Source organism: Cnephaeus nilssonii, assembly GCF_951640355.1.
Source record: "Cnephaeus nilssonii genome assembly, chromosome: 13".
NCBI classification, from domain to species: Eukaryota; Metazoa; Chordata; class Mammalia; order Chiroptera; family Vespertilionidae; genus Cnephaeus; species Cnephaeus nilssonii.
Window position 1 is genome coordinate 68,234,966 of NC_137084.1, and position 26,642 is coordinate 68,261,607.

The 26,642-nt window shown below is 42.7% G+C and overlaps 1 protein-coding gene across 1 annotated transcript; it reads right to left on the reverse strand.

Annotated features, from left to right (window-relative positions):
- Positions 1-568: 568 nt before the first annotated feature.
- On the reverse strand, positions 569-25,112 carry POU2AF2 (POU class 2 homeobox associating factor 2; the record flags this gene model as incomplete). The annotated part of the gene is made up of 4 exons (XM_079789507.1): positions 25,008-25,112; positions 5,438-5,480; positions 2,526-2,824; positions 569-970 (listed from the first exon to the last, which is right to left on the reverse strand). Exons 3-4 carry the CDS (start codon positions 2,811-2,813, stop codon positions 569-571), a joined length of 690 nt encoding a protein of 229 aa, XP_079645633.1. The 5' UTR covers positions 2,814-2,824; positions 5,438-5,480; positions 25,008-25,112.
- Between the last annotated feature and the right edge of the window lie 1,530 nt (positions 25,113-26,642).

Consider the following 26,642-nt stretch of genomic DNA (forward strand, 5'->3'; position numbering starts at 1 on the left):
GCTTTAGGGAAAAGTCAAAATTATATATTTATGAAGCCATAGTCTCCTGACTCCTTCCTACTTTAATGACAATGAAGCGTTCCGGTGTAGTGGGTCTTTGCAGGCCACAGTAAGGAGAGTGCTTTAAAATCACATGGCATAAAATGAAGTTTGTCTGATGTGCCCTAATCTACATTGTATCCTATGAATTCTCTTTGCTAAAGGACACACATACTTCATAACTAAGAAAAACTGAACAGGAGAATCAGTATGTTTTATGGATCTGCAGAAACTTTTTAATGTAATTTAAGGGGAAATATCAGTGCCAAAAATGACACCTCAAAGATAACAGAAGATTCAGAGTGCAATGGGTTACTAAAGTTCCTCAAAGACCCCACTGGCAGGTTGTCTCATTAGAATGTGGTCCCTGGGCAATTGTACAAATAAATGCCATTGTCCATTAACAAAGGGGGGGGGGCATGATGGCTTATTTTGAAAATCCAGTTCCGAGTGACTCCCACACCAAAGACAATCTGTGGGATACAGAACCCCAGTTAGAGAAAAGCAGAGATGTTCTGTGGTGCATCCCTCAGTAAGCTCGGCGGCACTCGTATGACCCCCACACCATGCCCCCGTCTTCTTTGGTCCATGGAGAAGGGTCCTGGAGGGCAGAGGCATCTGACCCCTCATCTGGGGAGAGGGGCACTGCCTTGGGTGGTAGGTCGTTGGACACCGCGGTGAAGGGGGCGAAGGGATATGGGGGCGGGGTGGGGTACCCTGGTGTGTGGTACAGATCCTCCAGTGCATGCAACGAATAAGACTGAGCCCCAGCCAGGGAAGGCCCCCAGCTTGGGCTCCGGTGCTGGGCAGTGCTCCCCGACTCCAGCTGGGAGAGGCAACTCGTGTTGGGTGGCAAGGTCTGCAGGGCGTCGGTGGGCACAGGGTCGAGCTGGCTGAGACCATCCGGCACTGTCTGCTCCCAGGAGTCTCTCTGAGGAGAATGGAAAGGTCACCAGGGTTAGTCCTTACATGAGACTCTGATGTGGACAGCCTTCCTCCCCAGCACGCGGTGCTGCTCAGAGAGGGCTTGGTGTCCTCCCTGTCCGAAGCCACCTGACCCGCAGCCTTTCCCTCTGGGATTGACACAGCAGTGAAGTTGTAGTTTCCCTGTATGTAGTAATATTCCTTTCCCAGACCACATTAAATGAGCGAAATGTGAGAATAAGAAAACGAACATTTATACTGCAGGTTGACATGTACAATGCACCATGTCTTGCATTCTTTTTGAGCCTCACAACAATCAGGGTCCTAGAAAGCCCTTTCCACAGTGGGAAGTCAGGCAGTGGCTCCTGGAAGGAGTGGGCCCCTCAGCTACCAATGGGCGTTTGAGTGGGCCGGGAAGGCCACCTGCCTTGCCAAGCAAAGAGGTGGGAATCACATTGGCTGAGGATGGAAAGATTGTGAGTCCAATCATCTTCCATCCTGACACTAAGTTCAATCTTTCCATCCTGTGACACTTACTAGGTTCAGTCTTCTTTCCATCCTGTGACACTTAGTAGGTTCAATCTTTCCATCCTGTGACACTTAGTAGGTTCAATCTTTCCATCCTGTGACACTTAGTAGGTTCAATAGTTCCATCCTGTGACACTTAGTAGGTTCAATCGTTCCATCCTGTGACACTTAGTAGGTTCAATCTTTCCATCCTGTGACACTTACTAGGTTCAGTCTTCTTTCCATCCTGTGACACTTACTAGGTTCAATCTTTCCATCCTGTGACACTTAGTAGGTTCAATCTTTGCATCCTGTGACACTTACTAGGTCCAGTCTTTCCATCCTGACACTTACTAGGTTCCTGACTGAGCACTCACTTTGTTTATCTGTGAAATGAGGCTTCAACAACTATATCCTGGGATGTTGCAAGGAGTAAATGAACAAAGGCACAGAAAAGTTCCTGGCTGGAGTAGGTACTTAGTCATGTCCCCCCAGTCTTCATCTAAAATCCCATTTTTAGAGAGATTCATTCCTTTGAGGTTGAAGGCTTCACTGTTTTCTCTAAGGAGGCTGTTGGTGTTCAGAGCTGCATGGACTCCCCTTTGGAAGGACTGAGAAAGAACAGGTTCTAGAGGGGGAAGTGCTGTGGGAGGGGTGGGTCGGGGTGGGAAGCACAGTGGGGTGCAGGTGGCTGGTCTGAGGTGTAACTGCAGGGCCCTCCCCTTGCGCTGGGGGAGTGATGGGAGAGCACCTGGCCAAGCCAGCAGAGTATTAGCAAAGTGGATATAAAACCTATCTTGTTAGTCAGACCCGTTCAGGCCTCAGGATAGACCCCTCCTGATGGCGTGGGTGGCGCGGATTTTTGAGGAAGGCCCCTTCGGAGAGTACCCTGGGGGGCATCTGTCCTGGCATCTCTGGGGGCAGGTTCAGGGCAGCCTCAGGGGTCTCCAGGGCGACCATACCCGGCTTCAGTCCTGTTGCCAAGCGCTTGGGCTCGCCGGACCGCCCAGCCCTGATCTCAGTCACCCCCTAAGATGAAATAGCGGCATACTCACCAGCACGAAGTGTGTGGGGTCGCTGGGGAAGGGCGGTGGCAGGAGCGGTGGCAGGGGCGAGGCGCCGAACAGAGGGCCCGCGCTGGGGGTCAGGGCCTGCGGGCGGTGGTCACCGTAGGGCTCCGGGAAGTAGGAGTCTAGGAGGGCGGGGTGGCTCTGCCCCGCCGAGGACTCGCAGGGAAAGGGCCTGGCCACGCTGGAGGTGCACGCATCGTTTGCAAATTGCTTGGTGCTGTGGAAGTCCGAGTCAGACAGGAAAGATCTTCGGACGCCGTAGTAGCCTGACATGACCGGTGAACCTGTTGACAAATGAAAAGCAAACAGGCACACGTTTCCTCCTGGGAGAGTCAAGGCGTCTCTGGCACATGCTCCTGGCACATGCTGCCATCAAGGCCGCATTTAGATAGATACACGTCTCGAGCGTGTTAAGTATGGCCACATCACCTCTTTCATCTGGTCCAGACCAAATAATGGTATGTTTAAAGTTCTCTCTCCTTCGCGGATGAGTTCACTTTAGATGGTGCAATAACTATTGAATGGTTCACTCACGGAGTGTACGCGTGTTGTGCACCTTCTATGTGTCAGGCACTGAGCTAGGGAGGGGCTGGGCCTAGAGAGATGAGAATAAGTTGGCGTTGACATTTTATCGGATGAAGCATCTTTCCCACAGCTTCTGAGCTCTGTCCACACACACACAGGACCATCCACAAGAGCCTGCGTCTGGCATATTATCTGAGATTCAGTGTCTCTAGAAAAGGTGATATACTCTGACCCCATCCCAATCCCCAGGCAGGTTGTATTCTTCCTCTAATCCTTTGTGTGTGTGTATAATCAATATATATTATTGATTTCAGAGAGGGAGGGAGAGAGAGAAAAAGAAAGAAATATCAATGATGAGAGAGAATCACTGGTCGGCTGCCTCCTGCAGGCCTCCTACTAGGGATTAAGCCCGCAACCCCGGCATGTGCCTTTGACTGGAATCGAACCTGGGACCCTTCAGTCCGCAGGCGGGCGTTCTATCCACTGAGCCAAACCAGCTAGGACTACTGACTGACTTTTTTAACACCGTGTCTAGCACCCACCTGGCTTGCTTTGGAATGATATGGCTTCTGTGCAGTCACGTTAGGGGAAAGACCACAAAAAATTGTCAGGCTTCGGGAGACTCGTGTTATTTGCTGCCCTCGTGTGGCCATAGTGTGGCCACTGCACGCTTGGGAAGAGAATGCCTGGCACAGTTTCTCTGGGGGAAACAGGGGAAGAAGCTGAAACTAAGAAGAGTGATATGTAAGGCTAAGGCGAGTGCAATGGACCCAGAAGGGAAAAGAGGTGTTTGCTAATGACTTTCTGACGCTGTAGCTCAGTTGCAGCAGGAAACATAATCACTGAGAACGTGTTCAGGGCATGGACTCAATCAGTTAAACTGTCCTGCTCATGGCGGATGTGATCCTATCGGCCAAGACCAACACCTGGAGGCCACAGAAGGGCTGAAGTGGGAAGAAGATGCAGATGCTTGACTTTCTTACTTCCCCCCAACCAGTGACCACTTCTGAGCTTTGACTCTGCCCACCCTGCCCACTCGTCTGTAGGGAGAGAAGTCAGACTGTCCTTTGTATCGTGACTCAGTCATAGGTCACTCCACACACAGCACTTTGGCCTTGTCGCATGATGTGGCACTTCATGTTATGCTCACTACTCTCTCACCTGAGTTACAACCTCTTTCATACGAGTGCCCTGCGGGCAGAGCTTATGTTTTTATACATTTTCTCTAAACACGTTATTTTATTACTGTGTTCAACAATTACATGTAAACTTACTCATTCATCCAGAAGCCCTTGTAGAAATGTATAGCACAATGCTACTTACTCCATTTTTATCTTAAAATTTATAGCCCCGCACTTCTAATTTGCTCATGAATTTGAAAGCGACAGTTAGGAGTTTTATTATAAGCACATTTCCTTGGGGGTGGGGGGAGGGGACCTGGAGCAAATGAAAATCAGAATCAATACCTAAGGTTCTGTTTCATACCACAAAGCTATATCCAAGGGAGTGGCTATGGCCCAGAACAGAATTAAGACTATGTACACGGGTCCCAGGGTCTTACGTTTATATTTCCAATCTTCAAATAAAAACAACCACAAAGAAAGACTCTCTGCTCTGTTAAGCATTTTTTTTTTCTCCTTAAGAAGAGGAAGAATAATTTTAGGTGGTAAGAGAAGCTATATAAGTTTTCCTTATATAAAAAGGAGCAGAATTCAGTGACAATAAAATGTGAATGGGAAACACAATAGAGACATTCAGACATGTGAACCTTCTGCTTACTCCTTTCCCTATCCATCTCTGAAGGTTCCTAAAAATATTAACACTATGGCACTTCTGAGTTTGGGATCTGGAAAGAATGTGTGTGTGCACATATGAGAGTGCCCACCACTGTCATCAGGAATGCCCCCTCTGGGTCCCCATAGGGGCATTTAATGAGACATATGTATTTAAATGAAGACAAGACACTTAACTCAGTGCCTGGCATATGGAGAGAACTCAATATATGCTCGTTTCCCATCTGCCCACAGGCCTCTATCCTTGTGTGCTAAAGCAGGTGCATAATCCACCAGATCACGGGGCCAGAATTTTAGACCTTTTAAAGTTGTATCGAGAGCCTAAATGCTATTGCCTTTGCCCAATACGCTTCTGCTAGGCAGGTGATCCAAAGGCTGCCTGCAAGACAGCGTGGATTCTAAATTCAGGAAGGACTCAATTAGCTCTCTCTTCACTGATTTTATATTTTAAAAACAACTATTTTAAGGAAGCAACATTTAAAATGTGCTGTTGGACAGTTATAAAAGAACCAGGGCCCAGGTGTCCCATTGAAACTCAAAAGGGAATGGATGAATTGCTCGTTGAGCTGAAGTACTCACCTGGCACCTGGACAAATGGAGACGGAGAGGAACCGACACTGCCCTGGAAGACAAAGACAGCGAGTGTTTTCTTCTTTAGTAGCACGTTTGGATTTAAAGAAAAAAGGTCAGGGATATATTTTACAAACCTTATTTTCTGATAGGAAAGAGCACTGTTTAGGAGGCTAGATTGATGGGAGTCAACTGAGACTATGAATGTAAGCACTGGAGAACAAATTTTACAGGGGACAAAAAGAAACGAAAGTTTTAGACTCTGTAATCATGCCAAAAGGCACTGGCTAGATGAAATGGACTAATTTACCCTTTGCTTTTTACTGTTTGTATTAATATCATTCATCAAATCTCTATCAAGTACTAGAGGCGCAGTGCACAAAATTCGTGCACGGGGGGGGGGGACGGTGTCCCTCAGCCCAGCCTGCACCCTCTCTAATCTGGGACCCCTTGAGGGATGACCCACCGCCCGTTTAGGCCTAAACGGGCAATTGGACATCCCTCTCACAATCCAGGACTGCTGGCTTCCAACTGCTCGCCTGCCTCTGCCTGATTGCCCCTAACTGCTTCTGCCTGCCAGCCTGATCATCCCTAACCCCTCCACTGCCAGCCTGATCGATGCCTAACTGCTCCCCAGCTGGCCCGATTGCCCCTAACTGCCCCCCCCCCCTGCTGGCCTGGTCATCCCTAACTAACTGCCCTGCCCTGCCAGTCTGGTTGCCCCTAAATGTCCTCCTCTGCAGGCCTGGTCACCCCCAACTGCCCTCCCCTGCTGGCCCTGTCACCCCTAACTGCCCTCCCTGCTGGCCTGATTGCCCACAACTGCACTCCTCTGTAGACCTGGTCTTCCCAACTGTCCTCCCCTGCAGGCCTGGTCCCCCCCAACTGCCCTTTCCTGCTGGCCCAGTCCCTCCCAACTGTCCTCCCCTGCAGGCCTGGGTCCCCCTGCAACTGTCCTCCCCTGCAGGCCTGGTCCCTCTAAACTGCGCTCCCCTGTAGGCCTTGTATCCCCCAACTGCCCTCCCCTGCTAGCCCAGTCACCCCTAACTGCCCTCTCCTGCTGGCCTGGTCACCCCTAACTGCCCTCCCCTGCAGGCCTGGACCCCCCAACTGCTCTCCCCTGCAGGCCTGGACCCCCCAACTGCTCTCCCCTGCAGGCCTGGTCCCCCACAACTTCCCTCCCCTCCTGGCCTGGTCTCCCTCAACTGCCCTCCTCTGCTGGCCCAGTCACCCCTAACTGCCCTCCCTGCTGGCCTGATTGCCCACAACAGCCCTCCCAGCAGGCCTGGGTCTCCCCCAACTGCCCTCCCTTGCTGGCCTGGTCACCCCCCCAACTGCCCTCCCCTGCAGGCCTGGTCCCCCCAACTGCCCTCCCAGCAGGCCTGGGTCTCCCCCAACTGCCCTCCCTTGCTGGCCTGGTCACCCCCAACTGCCCCCAACTGCCCTCTCCTGCCAACCATCTTGTGGTGGCCATCTTGTATCCACAGGGGGAAGCCATCTTTGATCACATGGGGGTGGCCATCTTGTGTCTTAGAGTGATGGTCAATTTGCATATCACTCTTTTATTAGATAGGATAGTATCTATCTATCTATCTATCTATCTATCTATCTATCTATCTAATCATCAACCATCTATCTGTCTCTACCTACCTGCATGGCATTTGGCTTCAACATTGAATTGCTACATTTTTACTATCTGCCCCCATGTAGAATCAAGTGCCACTAAGGGTGGGGACCCTGACTGTGACTTGTCTTCAGTGCCAGATCAGAGTGTGGTTCATAGTCAACACAATAAAAATATGTGGCATAAATACACAGTCCTCTAAACCACAGGTAGTGAGCATGGGAGGCTGGGGGATATTGTCAGTTGAATTATATGCCCCAAAAGATGTATTGAAGTCCTAACACTCAGTACCTGTGAATGTGACCTGATTTGGAAATAGAAACTTTGAAGATGTAGTAGTTAAAGTAAGATGAAATCATGCTGCATTAGGGTGGGCCCTAAATCCAACATGACTGGTGTCCCTTTAAGAAGAGGAGAGAGACACAGGCACAGAGGGGAGAAGCCATCTGAAGACAGAGGCAGACATTTGAGTGATACACCCTCAAGCTAAGGGATACAAGGATTGCCAGCAACCACCAGAGCCAGGAAGAGGCAAGGAGGGAGGCTCCCCTAGAGCCTTCAGGGGAAGCGGGCCCTGCTGACACCTCCATTTTGGACTTCTAGTCTCCAGAAGTGTGAGACAATAAATTTCTGTTGTTGTAAGCCACCACATTTGTGGCTTTGTTATTTGAGCCCTGGGAAACCAATACAAGGACTGATTGACGATGAAATAGATGAGTCGCTACAGTGTGAGAAGTGGCATGGTCTGGGGGAGATGTGGGAGGAAGGCACTTGAGCTGGAATTAGGGGTGGGGTGAGGAACACGTCCTGGAGGAAGTGGTGCCTAAGCTAACCTCTGAAGGGAAGTGTTTCCAGGTGTACAGAGTCTTAAAACATACAAATGCCAATCTGGCTTTCAGATGCTCAGGGACAAAGTTAAGTGGAAAATGTAGCTGTTTTAAAAGTTGAATCCTCAGTATCCAGTTCTATGGATCTGAGCTCTTAGCCGTGACCCTCACAGTCCTGTAGACTCTCAAGTGTGGGAAAGATTTTTATAGATAGTCTCATCCAACCACTCACTCAGTGCTGAAATCCCCCTCCATGTTAACACTGCATGCAGTTAGCTTCTAGTGATAAAGAAATCTGCTGGGAGTGATTGATGGAGAACTTATATGTATATATGCATAACCCATGGACACAGACAATAAGGTGGTGAAGGCCTGGGAGGAGTGGGTGTGGGGTGGGAGTGGAGGTCTATTGGGGGGGAGTACATGCAGTTTGATGGGTATAAATACCTATTGTCTCCTCAGCATCTGTCAGCCATTCTCTCACCAGCTGCCATGGCTCTGCCTCTAGCCTCTATGGAAAGCATGGATAAAGCTCAGTCCATGCGGCCATCAATAAAATATATATTTTGACTTCTCTGCTGTAAAAGCTTTCCTAGCTTTCCCTCCACCACCAAGCCTCAGAATCTTCTTACACTCCTTCTTCTTCTTCCGCCCAGGTGTAATTCTTACTGTGGAATTCCCAGCACCATATTCTCTCCAACCCGATTTTAATACCTGAGGACTCTACAAAGGTTTTACAATTTGAGTGTAGTTTATTTTATTTATTATATGATAAAAATAAGCCTCTTGTGTTCATTTTTCCTGTATAATTTTGCCTCCTCCCTGATGTAGCTCACCAAAATGATCAAGTAGGATTTATACTTCCCTGTCTGGTATCTATCTATCTATCAATCAATCATCTCCTTAGTCTTTCAATGAATATTGTATTTTTGGAGGGTCATCTTTATGGAGAAATAATTTACATATAGTAAAATTAACAAATTGTAAGTATACAATTTGATGAATGACAAATTTGATAAACTCTTGTGACCCACCACCAAAATCATGACATAAAACATTTCCATAAATTTATTTAATAGCTATAATTAGTGCTGCCCTCTCTATGGTGGCCTGGGAAATATTTAGAGGGATAAATATAAAAAGCAATGGTAACGTGTCACTTCACACCATCTCACAGGATATAGAAGAATCCTGAAGGGCCTGCGTGGGACTGGGAGGGATTTCACTGGACAGGTTTCAGAGATGGAACTTCCCCATCCCATTCCCAGATGTCAGAGGTTGAGCGAGAACAGCCTAAAACATGAGCCTTCAGCATGAGCACCAGTTGTCATTGCTCATGTGAAAGGAGAACTCATGTTCCTTTCTTACTTGTTTAAGATATAACACTCACCATGTTGCCACTCACCATGTGAATCCTCTAGAAATAATATTAATATCGAAGAGCCCATAATTTTTGACCAAACGAGATGGTATATAATTTTTATTTTGCATATTGCAAACAACAGGATCTTGCAATGCCAGGTACCCAAATTTAGAGGTTTATATTTGAATGAAATTTGCCAGTGTGCAACTTCCTGTAGCTAACACAGCAGTCTCACAGCTGCCCCCAAAGCCCTCCCATGAAAATGAGTTAATTTGAACTAATACGTCACCAAGGTAGTAAAGTGATAAGACTTTCCCTTGAGCACATTTATAGTCCATTTTTATGACCCTATAATATTTTTAGGTGCCAACCTAGATGAAGGAATACATTGAAAGGAAGAGATCTCTGACTACCGTAAGATATTTCACACTACCGTACAATATATTTTTAAAATTCTAACTATAAAGTTTAGAAAGTATTTCTTTAAACTTGAAGATAGTGCACCCTAACTGGTTTGGCTCAGTGGATAGAGCGTCAGCCTGTGGACTGAAGGGTCCCAGGTTTGATTCTGGTCAAGGGCATGTACCTTGGATGCGGGCACATCCCCAGTAGGAGGTGTGCAGGAGGCAGCTGATCGATGTTTCTCTCTCATCGATGTTTCTAACTCTCTATCCCTCTCCCTTCCTCTCTGTAAAAAATCAATAAAATATATTTTAAAAAGAGATGGATTTAAACTTGAAGATAGTGATATTAATGCTGAAACAATAATAATCATAGCCACTTGTGAATAAATTCCTTTTCAAGGAATGTACAGTTCATATATTCAATTACTCATTGTCATTATATTGATGGTTGGGAGAGAGGTGGAACAGATAATGTTATACTGAACATTTTTAAAACCATATGCTACTATCTGAATTTAGATCCACCATAGGTCATGATTTTCCTTCAAATCTGAAATAAATGAAAAGTTAATGTAAGACAGTCAGCTTTTATATGGATACCTGTGTTAGGTAGAAATACCTTCCTCCTCCAGAAGAAAATGGGCTGAGAGAATTACTGAGCTATTGTGACAAATATGAAGTAGATCTTAGGTCATTCTGATTGGTGCAAAATCTTATACAGTGACTAAACTATACCAAGTCTGTTCTAATAAATCTTGCTGTTTTGCAAAGTTTGAAACAGGTTTTGATTTTTGGACCACTTATCTTGAGTTCTATAGTAATTTAATCATAAATTAGAAAAGTATTGCATAATGAATAGAAACTACAGTTATAAGCACCTGTCATGTGTCCAGTGTTTTATATAATGTTATCTCATTATAAGGTAGTCATTGTCCTCTTGGGTTTACAAAGAGGAAAGCACAGAGAAGTTAAGTAATTGTGTCTCAAATCATCCATCTAGTAAATTACAAAACTGGGATTTAAACCCAACTTCTCTGACTGCTCCCGCAATCTCTCAATGACACAACCAGCAGGTTCTCTGCACTAGCCCTTCCATGAAACCACAGATGTTTACTGGGTATCTCTGAGGTACAAGGCACAGTGCTGAATGTGGCAGGTGCTAGGGAAAAAAATGCAACTGAACAGCTTAGATTAGGTTCCACTCAGAGACACAAGCCATGTGTGGTAGAATAAATGTGGCCACAGTTTCTTTGCAGTTCCTCCCATCATGAAGTGAAGTCTACCACCCTACCCCTTTGACTCTGGGTTGGTTTTGTGACTTGCTTTACTAATAGAATGTGACAGAGGTGATGTTGGATGAGATTGAGAATCTAGGCTTCAAGAGGATTTGCAGCTTTTATCTTTGCTCGCTTTTATTTATTTATTTATTTATTTATTTCTCACTTGAGGATATTTTCCATTGATTTTTAGAGAGAGTAGAAGGGAGGAAGGGGTGAGAGAGAGAGAGAGAGAGAGAGAGAGAGAGAGAGAGAGACATTGATGTGAGAAAGACACACTGATTGGTTGTGTCCCGCATGCACCCAGACCAAGTATGGGAATTGAACCTGCAAGCCAGGTACCCCAGGTATGTGCCCTTGACTGGGAGTCGAACCTGGGATCCTTTGGTGCACTGGCCAATGTTGTAGGCACTGAGCCACACTGGCCCGGGCTACCTTTGCTTGCTTCAAATGCTGCCTTCCAACTTCCTCTTAAGAAAGTCACTTGAGCCTGCTGGATGTTGAGTGACAGCGTGGAAGTGAATCCAGGCCCTCCTGCTGACAGCTAGCATATTCCAGACATGTGAAGGAGCTATGTTGGACTTTAGCTAAACACAGCTGCATGAGTGAGGCCTGGGGAAACTGGCAGAGAAACTTCCAGCACACCCACAGGAATGTGAGAAACCAGAACAATTATTATCAATTACTAAGGTTCCAGTGTGTTCTCAGGTAACTGATACAGACATACCTAGGAAATAGTAGATCATGGGTCAGGTGCATGGTCCATGCTCTACATACTGTAGAAGTCGAAAGGGGAGAAATCACTTGCTGAGGATTTGGACACTGAAGGATGAGAGGATGCAGAAAGGAGAAAGGGATCCCAGCCACAAGGGATTTTGTGAACCAAGCACACAGGTGGGAAAGCACACCCACCTCTTATTCTTTAAGAGATTATAAGCAAGTTGGCTTGTCAGGAGCAGAAGTTTCACTGAATTAATTAAATAAAAATGTATTGTGTGCCTACTACGTAACAGGATTGTGGTAATTTCCAGGAGTACAGGGACGAGTAAGGTGTGGGTCCTGTTCTTAGGGAGCATGTCATTTCATAAGGAGCACAGTTACGTAAGTATATGTAAATAAAAATGAGGGTTGAAAGGACTAGTATTTCATGAATACTTCATGCTAGACTCTGAGTCAAACACTTTACATATATTAATGTGTGTTTCACCCTTTTTTAGTAACAACTAACATTCATGTGCTTTACATGCTTTGCACTACCCGAGATGATTTACATGCATTATCTCATCAAATCTGTACCATTAACCAATGAAATAGATTGTTGTAAGTTGTCATCTCTAGATCATATATTGGAAAACTAATAAATAGTACCAGGTATAATGAACTTGTCCAAGGTCACAAAGCTAGTAAGTGACACAGGATGGATTCCAATCTAGATTGATTATAACCATGATTTAGTGTAGATAGGGGTGAGGGGTTGGTGGAGGTAAGAATGAAGGGAGGGAGAGAGGTGGGCTGCTGTCTTGAGGGAAGGTGACTGAACACATCATACTGTAGATGATATTTGAGTCTAGTTTTGAAGGATGAAAGGAAACGAATAAGCAGATAGAATAAGTGGTGTTATAGCTGGGGACCAGAGCGATGCTCAAATGTGTGGAAAGCAAGTCACAGATACGAATGTGTGCAGGAAGTGTGCAGACAGAAAAGCTGAGGAGAAGCTACAGTGGGGTGGAGAAGCTAGGCCAGAAAGAATCTTTGAACCACGCCAAGGAACTTGGTCTTTGTCTGGTAGCAGGCAATGTCCCTGACAAGTTTTTAGCAGTGTGGACATGGTGACAGCGGCATTCTAAGTAATTTAATCTGGTGCTGAAAATGATAGGTCAGGGATGGTTTGGGGGTGAGTTTTAAGTGATTTACTTAAGGCTTTCAAATGTATAGAGGTAAAATGAAGAATAAAAGACATTAAAATTTTCTCTTGGGGAAAGGAATTTACTGTGAAAACATCAGTGTATGCCTTTTGTAATAGTGCATGTAAATATCTAACATTGATTTCAATCTTCATTAACTTGTTGGTGCAGCAACTTAATTTCATTATAATACAACTAGAGGCCCTATGCATGACATTTGTGCAAGAGTAGACCTTCCTTCTCCCGGCTGCCAGCATCGGCTTCCTTCCCTCCTGCACCCAGGACCCGGGCTTCCCTTGCAGCCCCAGCTTTGTCTGGAAGGTCATCCGGAAGGTTGTCTGGAAGGACATCTGGCCTAATTAGCATATTACACTTTTATTATTATAGATAACATAACAAAATTCTGGAAGATTGTACATGAAACTCAGAGTGGTGAGCCCTGGGAAGTAGGAGGGGATGAGTGGGGGCAGAAGGTTGGTAGACTTCTACTGTTTACTTTATACTTTCTACTGTTTGAAATTTTGCCATGCATCACTTTTGTAATTAAAACAACTAGCTAATAAAAGCTAAAAATATATAATTTAGGTTTTATATCTTTATCATAAATCACAATTTCCTAATAAAACAATGATTCCAAATGTCTGAAATTTCTGGTACACGAACTATTTTATATCCTTTGGAAAGCTAATGCAGTTACAGAATTCCAACTCTCTGACAACTTCTTGAAATTTTGCTGTAAAACTCTCCTGCTTGGCACAAAATTATGCCCAGACTGTCTCTGTGAGGAAGTGATTTCTGTTGCCTAAGTTACAAAAAGAAACACATTCTTTTTTATCCCTGGGCCTTCATGTGCCTTTGGATGCTTTTTGCATTTCTGTAGCTAGATTAGAACAAGAACCACGGGGATGCACGTTGGTAGGTGGTCCTGTACGCTTTGGCCAGAACTGAATCTGCAGACTGCAGCCCCGCCCACGGACTTGCCTTGGCTCTTGTGCTGCAAAACCTGGCTGTTTTTGAGAGCTGTGCAAAAGAATTCACCACCAGGAAATATTTTGAATTTCATGACATTAAAAAAAATGACAGAACCAATAGAGCAGCTGAAAAAATAAGTTGCTTGCAAAAGGTTCGCCTTTATTATTATTTTAAAATTTTTCTGCAATTGTGAAGGAGCAGGTGGTTGGGTACAGAACACAGAGAGCCCTGGAAATGTGGTTTAGTTCTCTAAATAGGGCAGGATAGTGGGCTAATTAAAGTCAGACAATGGGCCACTCTGAAAGCCTTAGATAAAGCATCCATTCAAATGAATAGCGCAGATATAATGTGTACCTCTGCATTCAAACATTGGCATTTTCAGTTTATAAGGCATTGCCTACTCAGAATTTTTTTTTGTGTGTGTGTGTGTGTGTTTTAGGTTCTTTCTAGGTTCATGAAGGGAGTAAGTTGGCAATGTTAGCAAGCAATATGCAAAGCACTGTGCTACGGGAATGAGCAAAAAGTGTACCAGGGTAAACATTGATTCCCTTTATCAATAGCCTTGCAAATGTTACAGATAAATGGATCCCTCCTCTGGCAATTCAGAAAAAAAAAAAAAAGTAGGAAGGGCAAATGAGATGGACTTATTAGCGAAAAAGCATCATTTCCCTAAGAGATTTAGTAACTAAACACAAAGAGTGAAGGTACTGCTAAAAATAAGAAAAAGAAAAATCATATAAGGAAAATAATACCCAGTAAAGCAAGACATGCTGGGCCATGTGATGGCCATTTGCTGTACCCAGGTAAGCGTGAAAATCTCACCAAAGTGGGAACACATTGTAGCATGGGTTCAATTTATGAGTCTTGAAGAGATGATAAATGGTTTTTATGGTAAATTTTAAGAAATCAGAGGAGAGCATGAATATTTCTTGCGATAGCAGTGGTACAGGCATTTTTTTGTACTCACATGTCCTCAGAGCTTGGGATGCCTGCTAACCAGAAATTGAATATAACATGTGTGTGCTCTGTTCTTAGCTTTGTTAGTACAGGGATGTCTGCAATGGCTGTGATTTCTCCCTTGAATTTATGTATGGACAACTCCCTACATTTAAGGCATGGATAATCAGTTAGTTTATTTACATCAGTTTATTTATTCTGCTTCTTTCAGCCTTCTTATTGTTGTTTAGCACCACCATTAGACTAGCACACTATATACATTGTCCAAGTTTTACCAGGGTTCAAATTTTAATTTTGATTAAAATTAAATTTTGATATTAGTATATATGTAGGCTTTCATATATCTTTTGTATGGAATACAAAATGTTGGCTTTGTACTTAAGAATCCATTGGTGGTCCCCATCTCCTCATCTTTTCTCATACTTTCATAAGAAGGGAAGAGCATAAAGGTATTACCCTCCCCTTTCCTTCATGGCTATTGCAATATTAAGAATATGCATATGATTAGTTAGTGTAAAAAACTATGAGAGAATGCTGAGTACCACAGAGGTTGGGAGAGCATCTAGGAGGTGGATTACCAGAGACAGCAGGTAAAAGCTATCAGCTCTATGCTTTATTGGGCTCAGGGATCTCTTCCAACCCTCAGAGGGATGTGCTTTCTGCCTTTGCAGTGGGAGAAGTGACATTCTATACCCAGTCCCAGGAGTGAGCCATGGGATACCAGTCTCCCAGGTCAGCTTGAAAATATTCAGAAAATAAATCTCCCCTCATTAAAAGGCATAGCAGAAAAAGTCAGCGCCAAATGAGTTGGGTGTGGTAGGCCCTGTAGAACTCTAGGAGGATAGCAAAGAGGCTTCTAGAAGGTCAGTGTAGTAGGTTTTCCTCTTTTACAGAGAAGGCCGGGTGCCATGGAGAGCCCAAGAGATTAGGGGTCCAGAGTGGTGGGGAATGACAGAGAGGAACTGTATTTTGAAAGCAGGTTCTGGATGGCACTAGAGAATAGTCCTAGAGAGAACTATGAACTTGCATGTAGATGTCTGAGTATCATAGGAAAGAAAGGCTTTGGTTCTGATTTGAGCTGGGTGTGGCATCACCTGAGCAGCCTGCAGAATCACTACAGGGCGGGCAGGGAGACAGACATGAGGTGGAGAGGGAGCGAGTCATGATTGCGGCCATCAAGTATGGAATGTGAAGAATCAGGTGAGCACTGAGCAGGGGGGCTAAGCAAAGTAGTTATTCCAAAGCCAGTCCTGCCTTGGGTCCAATTCTAAGCTTCACTGCTTTCTATGAGGCTTAGTTTCCACATCTGAAAACAGGAGTGTCGCCCTCTCAAGACTGTTGTGCTTCTTGTTGATAAATGAGATGTATTTAGAACTGCATAAATGAAAATATTTGTAAAGTCCCGATTAGAAACCCAGCAGTAAAGGATGGCTGTTATTATTGATGTTCTTTGTACCTCAGAGAGAGTTGAAGTGATGGAAGGGGACCCAGGATTAGTCTGTCTTGGAAGAATAAGAGAGTTCAGCTTAGCCTTGGAGATTGGGGGTAGAGGTGCCAGTGGATGGAATATGTTCTGAGGTTGGGGAAACTATCAAGTCAGGATGAGAAAGAACTGTACCCAGTGGGGAGAAGGGGAAACACTGTAAGTACCAGTCCCACCCCATCTACACCACTCATAAGATTATATGATTTTTTGTCATTGAGGAAATGTAGGTTCAAAAAAATAACATTATTTAAGTCAACAAATTGGTAGCAAATCCTGATCAAAAGGTTAAGACTTTTATTTTCTTCTTCCTGCCATTTGAAGTTGGAGTTTCATGAAAACGCCATGATTGGGAAGTACAATACTTGGTTTGTTATCCCAGACTGGTTAAGTCTTTGGGTATTGACAACTGCAGAATGAGAGCAGTTGGATTTACAGTATATTAATGAAATGCACCAAGTGCGAGCTTCGGTTCTAGCCATCTTGTCTTTCAGAATGGACGAGGGTGAAATTGCTGAGTTAGAATACAAAATAAAGTTGCTAACTGTGGCTTCTACTGTTTCATTCCTCACTGTGAATCGATTTTTCCAACCTAAAAAGTCATCCAGTGGCCTTTCTATTGGCTTGACCTATTATATTATGTTAGAATCTATAGTAATGGAAACAGGAGTATCTAACTGCAAAGACTGCTATTCAGAGCTGGCCACAGTCTTGTGGGTATCTACCTATGTGCAGCAGACTTTCCCTGTGGTATCATCAAGTGCTTCCATATTCCAGGGACTGTAAACACCATGAAAGTGGCCATTTATTGAGCACTTACAACATGCCATGTACCAGCTGTACCAGGAGCTTTGTATACATTATCTAATTTCATTTTCATGGCCACTTTATGGTGGTATCACTATCCCTAATGACATAGGAGGAAACTGAGGCCCAGAGAAGTTAGACCACTTTCACACATTATTAGTACAATCAGATCCTCAGTCTGCCTGTCTCCTAAATATAAACTCTTCACCATTCTATCACACTGCCATTCCTCTTGGCTGGAGACTCCAAAAGGAACAAATAGAAATAGAAAGACATTAGCCAGTTAGAGGGAGGGGTTTAAACAAACAATCATAATGCAATGTAATAAGTATTTTAGCAGATAGATATGCTGGAGTCTCTGGGAGTAGAGGGAGAGTCTGGGAGACCTTAGCAGGCAAAACTAGCACTGAATTTGGAAGGGTCATGTACCAGGTCAGGTCTCTCAACCTTCTCTTTCAGTTCATCCCGCAGACCAAATTAGTCCACCCACCTCATATCACAGACAGAGTGCCTCCTCTCCGGCTAGACCACCCTGTTTGGACTTCATCCCTCCTCACTGCTCACTTGAGCTATCTCCTTCTTTCAAAGCCTAGGTCAAGGTTCATCTTCCTCTGAGAAGTCTTTTTCATGTATAATTCCTTCTCCCACAGCTGGACTTCAGGTCACTCGATCTTACATCACTTTGAATTCTAACGTTATTTGCAGTAATTAATAGCAAAAGCGTCGATTGAACACATACTATGTGCCAAGCCCTTAACAAAAATTAAATATAACTCTTATGATAACCTTGCAAGGCAGATATTGCCTTCCTTCAACAGCAAGATCAAGTCACTGTGCAGTTGGCAAATGGCAGATCTGGGATTTGAATTCAGATCATCTGGATCCTGAGCCCAAACTCTTCCCCCAACTATGCTGTCCGTGTCATAGATGGTGAACTCCAGGCACCCTGAGTGCTGTAGGTTCCCAGACAAATGAGTGATCTCAAGCATCAGCTCAAAGATGCTTCAACTTGGCTATGAGCTAGTTCTCAGAGACTCAGATCGATTTAAAATCCTAAACAGTGAAACGGAAACATTTGAAACATGAATAACAATAATAAAGAAGATAAAGAAATGGGATGAACTCTGAAAAGTTTTACTATTAAAATTGAATACTGTGCCCTAACTGGTTTGGCTCAGTGGATAGAGCTTTGGCCTTCAGACTCAAGGGTCCCAGGTTCGATTCCGGTCAAGGGCATGTACCTTGGTTGTGGGCACATACCCAGTAGGGAGTGTGCAGGAGGCAGCTGATCGATGTTTCTCTCTATCGATGTTTCTAACTCTCTATCCCTCTCCCTTCCTCTCTGTAAAAATATCAATAAAATATATTTTAAAAAAATGAATACTGAAATGGGAGAGATGCAACTGTCAACTTTTAGAGAGAAGCTCAGAGAGAAGAGAAAAGTTGCCTGAGACCACCATAGCCAGAGGAGTGGTTCAAACAGATTGAGGAAGGGGTAATTTCTCGTGTCTTGGGTGTATTTTCCAAAGCTTTAGGGAAATCAAAGAAACTTTGGGATGCTGCAATATACAGTTCCCAATTGTGTATTTTTTTTATTTTTTACATTTCTCAAGAAGTCCAAATGCAAATCACAGATACGCACATCACAATGTTTACACTCGGTGGTGACTGAAGTGTGCCTGTGATTGGTGCCATAAAACAGCAGCTGGATATTAAACTAAACAAACCTCTATTAGCAGCCCTGATAGAAAGACAGACAGTTATTAGGCATGGGACTAGGCAATGCACATCTGTTCCACAGTTAGAGTTTATCCACTTCTCAACAAGAGCAAACACTTTCAATTGCTCTATGCCATAAATGCAGTATACGGCACCCATTTGCCGTCTGTTTCTCCAAATTTCCCCACCAGTATGTATGATTATCATCTTCTTTCTGTGTGTGCATTGATTTCCTTCCAAAAATAGGAAAGATTTTAATCAAAGTGCACAGCCGACAATATGGACTGATCTTATATGTTCTTGATGGGGAGATTTCAGCAGCTCATATAAATGTAAGGATTTGGGAAAATATAGAAAAAGGAAATAATTTTTAGTAATTGTGATTTGGAAAGTAAATACTTGAGACTGGTATAAAAGAATCGTGCCAAGTGGAGATAGTTAAATTTTGGCCTGCAAATGTATAATATGTATAATTCAAGGCTGATAGAATATAAATATGTTTTCCACTTGGGATATATCTCTTCAATATTTTCCTCAGTTCTGACCTTCCAAAACAACTAGAAATCTTCACTTATTTTTCCTTATGTTTATGTAGAATATTAAGTTAAAATAACTTTCATAGCTATTCCCTTATTGTTCCTCACTGTAATATTCTGATAAATGAGCAAAGAATGAGCTATTAGTGTGTCCATAAACAAACAAAAATAAATAAATAAAAATTGAGCATCAGCTCATGATTCTCAGGCTCATTTATTTTTTGTTAATCCTCACCTGAGGATATTTTTTCCATTGATTTTTTTTTTTTTAGAGAGAGTGGAAGGGGGTGAGGGGGGGAGAGGGAGAGAGAGAGAGAGAGAGAGAGAGAGAGAGAGAGAGAGAGAGAGAGACATCAATGTGAGAGAGAGACATAGATTGGTTGCATCTTGCCTGTGCCCCGACTAGGGCCAGGAATTGAACCAGCAACCTAAGTACATGGCCTCAACCAGGAATCGAACTCAAGACCTTCCAGTGCATGGGCCAATGCTCTAACCACTGAGCATGCTGCCTGAGCCCCAGGCACATTTTAATCTCCCCCAGCTGCATTGTATTTCCCCTTTCCATGACATAATTTGAATTCCAAACTGATTTTAATTTTCTGCTCAGCAAGTTTAAAAAGTTTCACCTCATGCCAGCTGCTATATATCCAATGATTTTAAATGAGTCTTTTGATACTTTATGAAAAACTTGATTAGAAAGCTCAATAGCCTGGAAGTTGTTCACTGAATTTCAAACCAAAATTAAAAGTGGTGGTGATTAGGCTTAGTGCTTCTTTTTCTTGTTATTCCTTTTCCCCCTTTACTATAAGTAACTGAGAGTTCACTGAATTTTGTGACATTATTAAAATCTCTCAATGATTAGCCTTTATGGATCTCAATGAAAATAGTTTTTAATTGAAAAATAATGCAACCTGAACCTACATCAAAATTCTAATATATATATATATATATATATATATATATATATATATATATATATATATATATATTTGGTACTACATGTTGGTGAATGGCTCCTATCTTAAATATTCTGGTAGAAGATTAGCAGTGTAGTAAGGAATAACAGAAAAAATTGAGAGAGAAAGAGAAAAGCCATTATTTAAAAGCAGATATCCCCGGTAACAGTGTGAAACCACATGATTGTGGCTGCAGTGTATGGCAGTGGTTTTAAGTACAGTCTTTGTTGAAAATGTGCTTTTTTGTTTTTGTTTTTGTTTTTGTTTTAGTTTTATGGAAGGGGCTTTTCCCCCTTTGATTCCTCCTGCAAAGATGTAAAAAACATTTCATGGCATCACAAACAGAAGCTCTTAGGGAAATTGCGGTAAAGCCGGAACAATACAACCTGTGTAAACTTGTCAGAGTGTTGGCCCGAAGAGCAGAGCAGCAATTTGGACTTTAAGTAGGAACTTCTAAAGGATACTTATCAGGGGACACAGTTCCATAATATATGTGTATTAGCTTCCTCGGGCTACTGGTAAAAAATTACCACAAGCTGGGTGGTTTAAAAAGACCGAAATGTATTCTTCCACAGTTCTGGAGGACAGAAGTCCAAATGAAGGTGTCAGCAGCACTGTCCTCCCTATAGGGCTCTAGGGGAGAATGGTCCAGATTTTGATGGCTGTCTGCATTCCTTGACTTGTGGCTGCATGACTCCAGCCTCTGCCTTTGTCATCACATCCCTTCTGTCTCTTTTGTGTGTCTCCTCCTTCATGTGTGTGTGTGTCTCTCTCAAACTCATTCTTACAAGGATACACGTGATTGCGTTTAGGGCCCACCTGGTAATACAGGGTTTTACCTTTCAAGATCCTTAACTTAATTACTTATTTTGCCCCATGAGGCAACATTCACAGGTGACAGGGATATGACATGGGATATTTTGGGAACCATCTCTGGCCTGACACAATATGTATGGTAGGACCTCCCATCTCCTTAAGTTAAGCCTTTGGCTGGTTATAATCTACCTTGTCAGTAGCAAATTTTGAACATGTGTAAGGATGGCTTCCCTATCTGAAATGATTCAAGGTATCTGACTCATTGTCACCTAGTGCATTGGTAAGAGAAATAGGAGGTAGTCTTAGTATTACCCATACAATTAGAGCCCCCAAATGCCTGCCAGTAATGTGATTCTCCATGATCCCTGTTCTTGGATTTCATTTGCAACAGGGACAGAAACAGGTCATGAAGAGTGGATTATTACTGAATACAACATCCCTTTTGGGATATACAGATGTTCTAGAATAGTGGTGGAGAAGATGAAAAATGAGCAAGTAGACAATTAAATCAATACATGAAGACACCTAAAGTTCAAAGTTTATATGCATTTAACTACCCAAATTTGAAAGGTCATTGAAATGAAGATAAGAATAAGATACTAGCATTGAGACATTGGGAATGTATATAAATGAGGTTAAGGCTGAGTTCATACATCCCCGCGCTTATGCCAAAGAATAAATGCATAGTCAGAGCTGGTTTGCACTTTTCTAGTCCTAGAAGTTCTTTTTACATAAATATATATTTTTGAGTTTCCATTACCTTTGTTTGCATGTACTATGGCTTGAAAGTTTATGTCCTCCCCAAATTCATATGTTGAAATCCTAATGCCCAATGAGGTGATATTATGAGGTGGGAGCCATTGGGGTGATTAGATCATGAAGACAGGCCCTCAGGAATGGGAGTAGTGCCTTTATAAGAGACCCAAGAGCTCCCCAGGCCCCATGTGAGAACACAGGGAGACGTCTACTCCCCAGAAGAGGGCCTTCAAAAATGAGACCATGATCTTAGACTTGCAGCCTCCAAACGGTGAGAAATGTTTGCTGTTTAAGCTACCCTGTTTGTGGTATCTTGTTATAGCAGCTGAAATGGACAAAGACAGCATGAGTCAGAGATTTTTCTATTCTCCACATCGATCTTTCCCTTGAAAGGAATATGGAACTAGAAGTCAGAAAACCTGCCACTTGCTAACTGTAGAATAAAAATAATAAATTCCCTTCTCTTGTTGTCAACTTTTTAATCTTGAAAATGGGAAACCATGTAAATCTCAATATCACAGAATTAATGTGTCTATCAAATGAGATGACACATAAGGAAATGTGCTTTAAAAAGACCTTATGTAAACAGTGTTATAGTCTTTATATCACATGGCCATGCTGCCTGGTCTTTTGTCTTTAGCATTCAGTCCAGTGCTTGGTTATACTGTCTTGTATATTTTTAAGTGGATAAGTATTTTTCCTTTCCACCAGGTTATTTCGTGTTTAATGGCACAGACCATGTATTATGAATTTCTTGTAGCCATTTTCACCATAACATGTTCAATGTCACTGGGCCAATAGCAGTAGTTCAACAAGTTCTTATCTGGGTAAAGATAAGAACTATGGCTGTGGTGTGTGAGGCTTCGATGCTTGCTCCTTGCTCTATGGTAAAGTTCTCAAGGTCTGATGTGTAAAGATGCACCCAAGGAACTTAACAATGACCATTCCTTGGCTCCAGCCAAATAACTCTATGTTAGTAGACATGGTAAAAGGACCAGGAATCTTCATTCTCATAAAATAATATAGTTTATTATTAGTCATGTTTATATTGTTATAGCTCTTAAAAAGTAACATCAACAAATAAAGAAAACACTATTTGATAGTCAGATATTGAACAAGAAGTCATGTTAGGTCATTTTTAAAAGAAAAATATATTACCATTTGGTCTTTTTATGTAACTCTGTTGGGTACAGGGCCTTATCATTTGTATATAGATACTAGAGGCCCAGTGCACAAAATTTGTGCACAGAGGGTGGGAGGGGTCCCTCAGCCCAGCCTGCACCCTCTTGCAATCCAGGACTGCTGACTCCTAACTGCTTGCCTGCCTGCCTGCCTGCCTGATCACCCCTAATTGCCTCTGCCTCAGCCCCCATGGCTTTGTCTGGAAGGACATTTGGAATGATGTCTGGAAGGTTGTTCAGCTGTCCAGTCTAATTAGCATATTATGCTTTTATTATTATAGTTTGATGACAATGCCAAGGAGTGAGTTACCTCCTCACTCACACTGGGAAGATACAATATCTGCTCCTTGACTATGGTGTTATCTTCACTGTGATCTTTATCTTCCCAATTGACAGTTTGCCTGTAACTTTTATCATGTTGCACAATTTTAGTTAGAGTTGTGGCCAAGCAATTTACAGTAATTCCATGAAGCTGTGGTTCATTTAGAATAGATGCTGGATTCTCTCTCTCTCTCTCTCTCTCTCTCTCTCTCTCTCTCTCTCTCTCTCTCTCTCTCTCTCTCTCTCCTCTAGATTGGTATGGATAGTTTTAACACACGCCCCACACACCCCAGATGATTCTAAGCAGGCGCTATGAGAAACACTGCACTAGGAGCAGACAAGAAGCCAATTAGTTCGATTTCTCTTTGTCAGCTAAGCCCCATTTGTTGAACTAGAAGAGAGGAGATGGTTTAAAAGAAAGGGGGGCAGAAAATGTGGATGGGAGGAAATAGAATCTGGGGTTGCTCATTTAAGACATGTCCTAGAGATTTGATTTTGGAGCAGTGTTGGACATGGCGCTGACATTCAGAGCAGACACACTGGGAGACCAGTGCCAACTGTGTGCCAGCCCCTGGGTGAGGTGCTGTCCATGCTTGCTCAGTTATTCCTGGTCATCTGCTCTGTGTCCTGCACCCAGCAATCCCTGACAGATCTTGATATTTATGTTGTTGTATTTTACCTAATAGATAATGATTATATTCTGTCTTGATAGCCAAATACTTTTCCATTCTTGAATCATTTTTTTTTTTTTTGAGAATTAGTGCCACTACTTAAACATTTTAGGCACAGAGCATAGCTATTTATGGATACACAGTTGGGAGATAAGGGTGTTAGACTTAAGATGTCTCCTACTAGGATTTTTCTTTAAACTTTTTATTAAATGTATTGGGGTGACTTGGTTAATAAACTTATATAGGTTTCAAATGCACAATTCTATAATACATCATTTGCATATTATAGTGTGTGTTTACCATCCAACCTCAGACCTCCTTCAGTTAGCATCTGTTTGATCCCCTTTATCTTTTATTACCCCCTCACCCCCATTCTCCCTGGTAACTACCGTACTGTTGTCTGTGTCTATGAGTTTTTGTTTGTTCGTTGACTTGTTGCTTTCATTTTTATATCCCACATATGAATGAAATCATACGGTTCTTGACTTTTTCTGTTTGATTTATTTCTATTAACATGGTATTCTCAAGATGCATCTATGTTGTTGCAAACAGCAGTATTTCATCTCTTCTTATGGCTGAGTCCTACTAGGATTTTAAAATCTGACTTTGCATGTTACAGAGAGGATTCTTCTAAGTTGTCTCTATCAGGCTTAGAATAACATGTGATTATTTTCACCAACTGAGCCTTTGTTGATTCATGACGGGATGGGCAGGGGGTTGAAAAGGCAGAGCACAGTTTCCTCTCACTGCTGCCAGCTGCAGTAGTCAGCCAAACAGTGAGCAGAGCTCTTGAAATAGCTTGACAGATGTACCATGGTATTAATAATAGTAATTATACCGTAAGTGCGAGTAGAAGGAAAGATTTCCAATGGAAAATATCAGACTCAAGAGGTGAGAGGTTGCTGTGTAAATAAAGGAAGAGGGGAGATAACTAATCTCAATATAAGACTTAACCCCTTCCCCCCCCCCCCAAAAAAAAAAGACTTCAGAATGTATGAGACTTACATTAAATCTTGAGTTACTTGTCTGCTTGGATCGTTTTTCTGCCAGTAGATCTTTGACTGTGTGCTTCACTCTCACGCCTTGATATACTCGTTTGCTGTAGTCTCCTGGGACTTAAGCAAATGGAATAGTAACAATCAAATGTGGGTGGAGCAATCAGGTTAACAACTAGAGGGATGTATTCAGAGCTGATGATTGTAATGCTGTTTTCTTGTTAGAATGATAGAATTGAATCTGAAGTGGCTTCACAGAGGTCATCTAGTCCCATCTCCTGGCCCTCAATGGAAACCCAACCAAGCTCTGATTAAGTGGAAGAAACACTATTCCAATTTCTACACAACAACTCTTCAAAGTGTCTTCTTATTTGTACTCTGGTTTGCCAAGATCTACTTAAGGAAGACTTAAAATTTATGCTTTAATAGCAAGATCAAGGGTTAGATACAACTACATGGTGCAAAGTTGGATTTGCATGATTCAGATTACAGAGGGAAAGTGTTTCTGCTGGCTCACATTCCTACCTGCTGTGGGTGAGCAGATCAATTGGACTGTTTCAGGAAGATTATGTTCTTTTTTTGTTGTTGTTAATCTTCACCCCAGGATATTATTCCCATTGATTTTTAGAGAGAGTAGAAGGGAGGGAGGAGAGAGAAAGCCACATCAATTGGTTGCCTACTACACACACACTGATCAGAGACTGCAACCCATGTACGTGTCCTTGACTGGGAATCAAAACAGTGATCATCTGATGAGCAGACCTATGCTCCAGCCACTGAGAAACACCAGACTAGGGCAGGAAGATTATATTATTAAGGAGAAAGTCATTTGTTTCTGTTCACTGTACTAATTTATATATTTTTTATTTTTGAAAATACAGTTATACACCATCAGGAGTTGCTGCTTTCAAACGAGTCCAAGGATCAGGGAAGTGTCATTCATTCATTTAAAAATATTTATTGAGCACTTACCACATGTCCTTATCAACCATATCATGGTGCTGGACAATGTACATGTATTATTTCATTTGATTCATTTTATAGATGAAGAAGCTGTGGTCTGGGGCTAAGTGATTTGCCAAGGTCTCATAGCTACTAAGCAGCAGACTTAGTGGTTAAGATCCAGACTGAGGTCAGATTGTAGCTCTAACAACCAGGAAACTTGCCATTTTACCCTGATGAAATGACAGAGAGATAACAGGCTCTAGAGAAAATATTCCCCCAAGGTTCTGAAATTGGGAACATTGCTTTTGGGGACAGTGAGTTCCTTGTCACTAAGGGTTATCAAACAAAGACAGGAGAACCTTTTGCTTGGATGATTATAGAAGTATTTAAGCTCTTAATTGGTGGTTAACTAGAGGAATTATAAGACATTTTTAAACTCTGAAATTGTTGTTCTGTAGAAGGTTGGATGGTTTTGATTCATTGAGGTGTTGCTGGCCTATCAACAATTTCAGCTGGCTTAGAATTCAGCATCAGTGTATATGGCAGAACATACTAACACACACACACACACACACATACACACACACACACACACACACACACACACACACACACATATATATATATAGTAGGATTATAACCAGAAATATTCTCCAATCTGGTTGAACTTGTAAATAATCTAGCATATATTTGACTTATA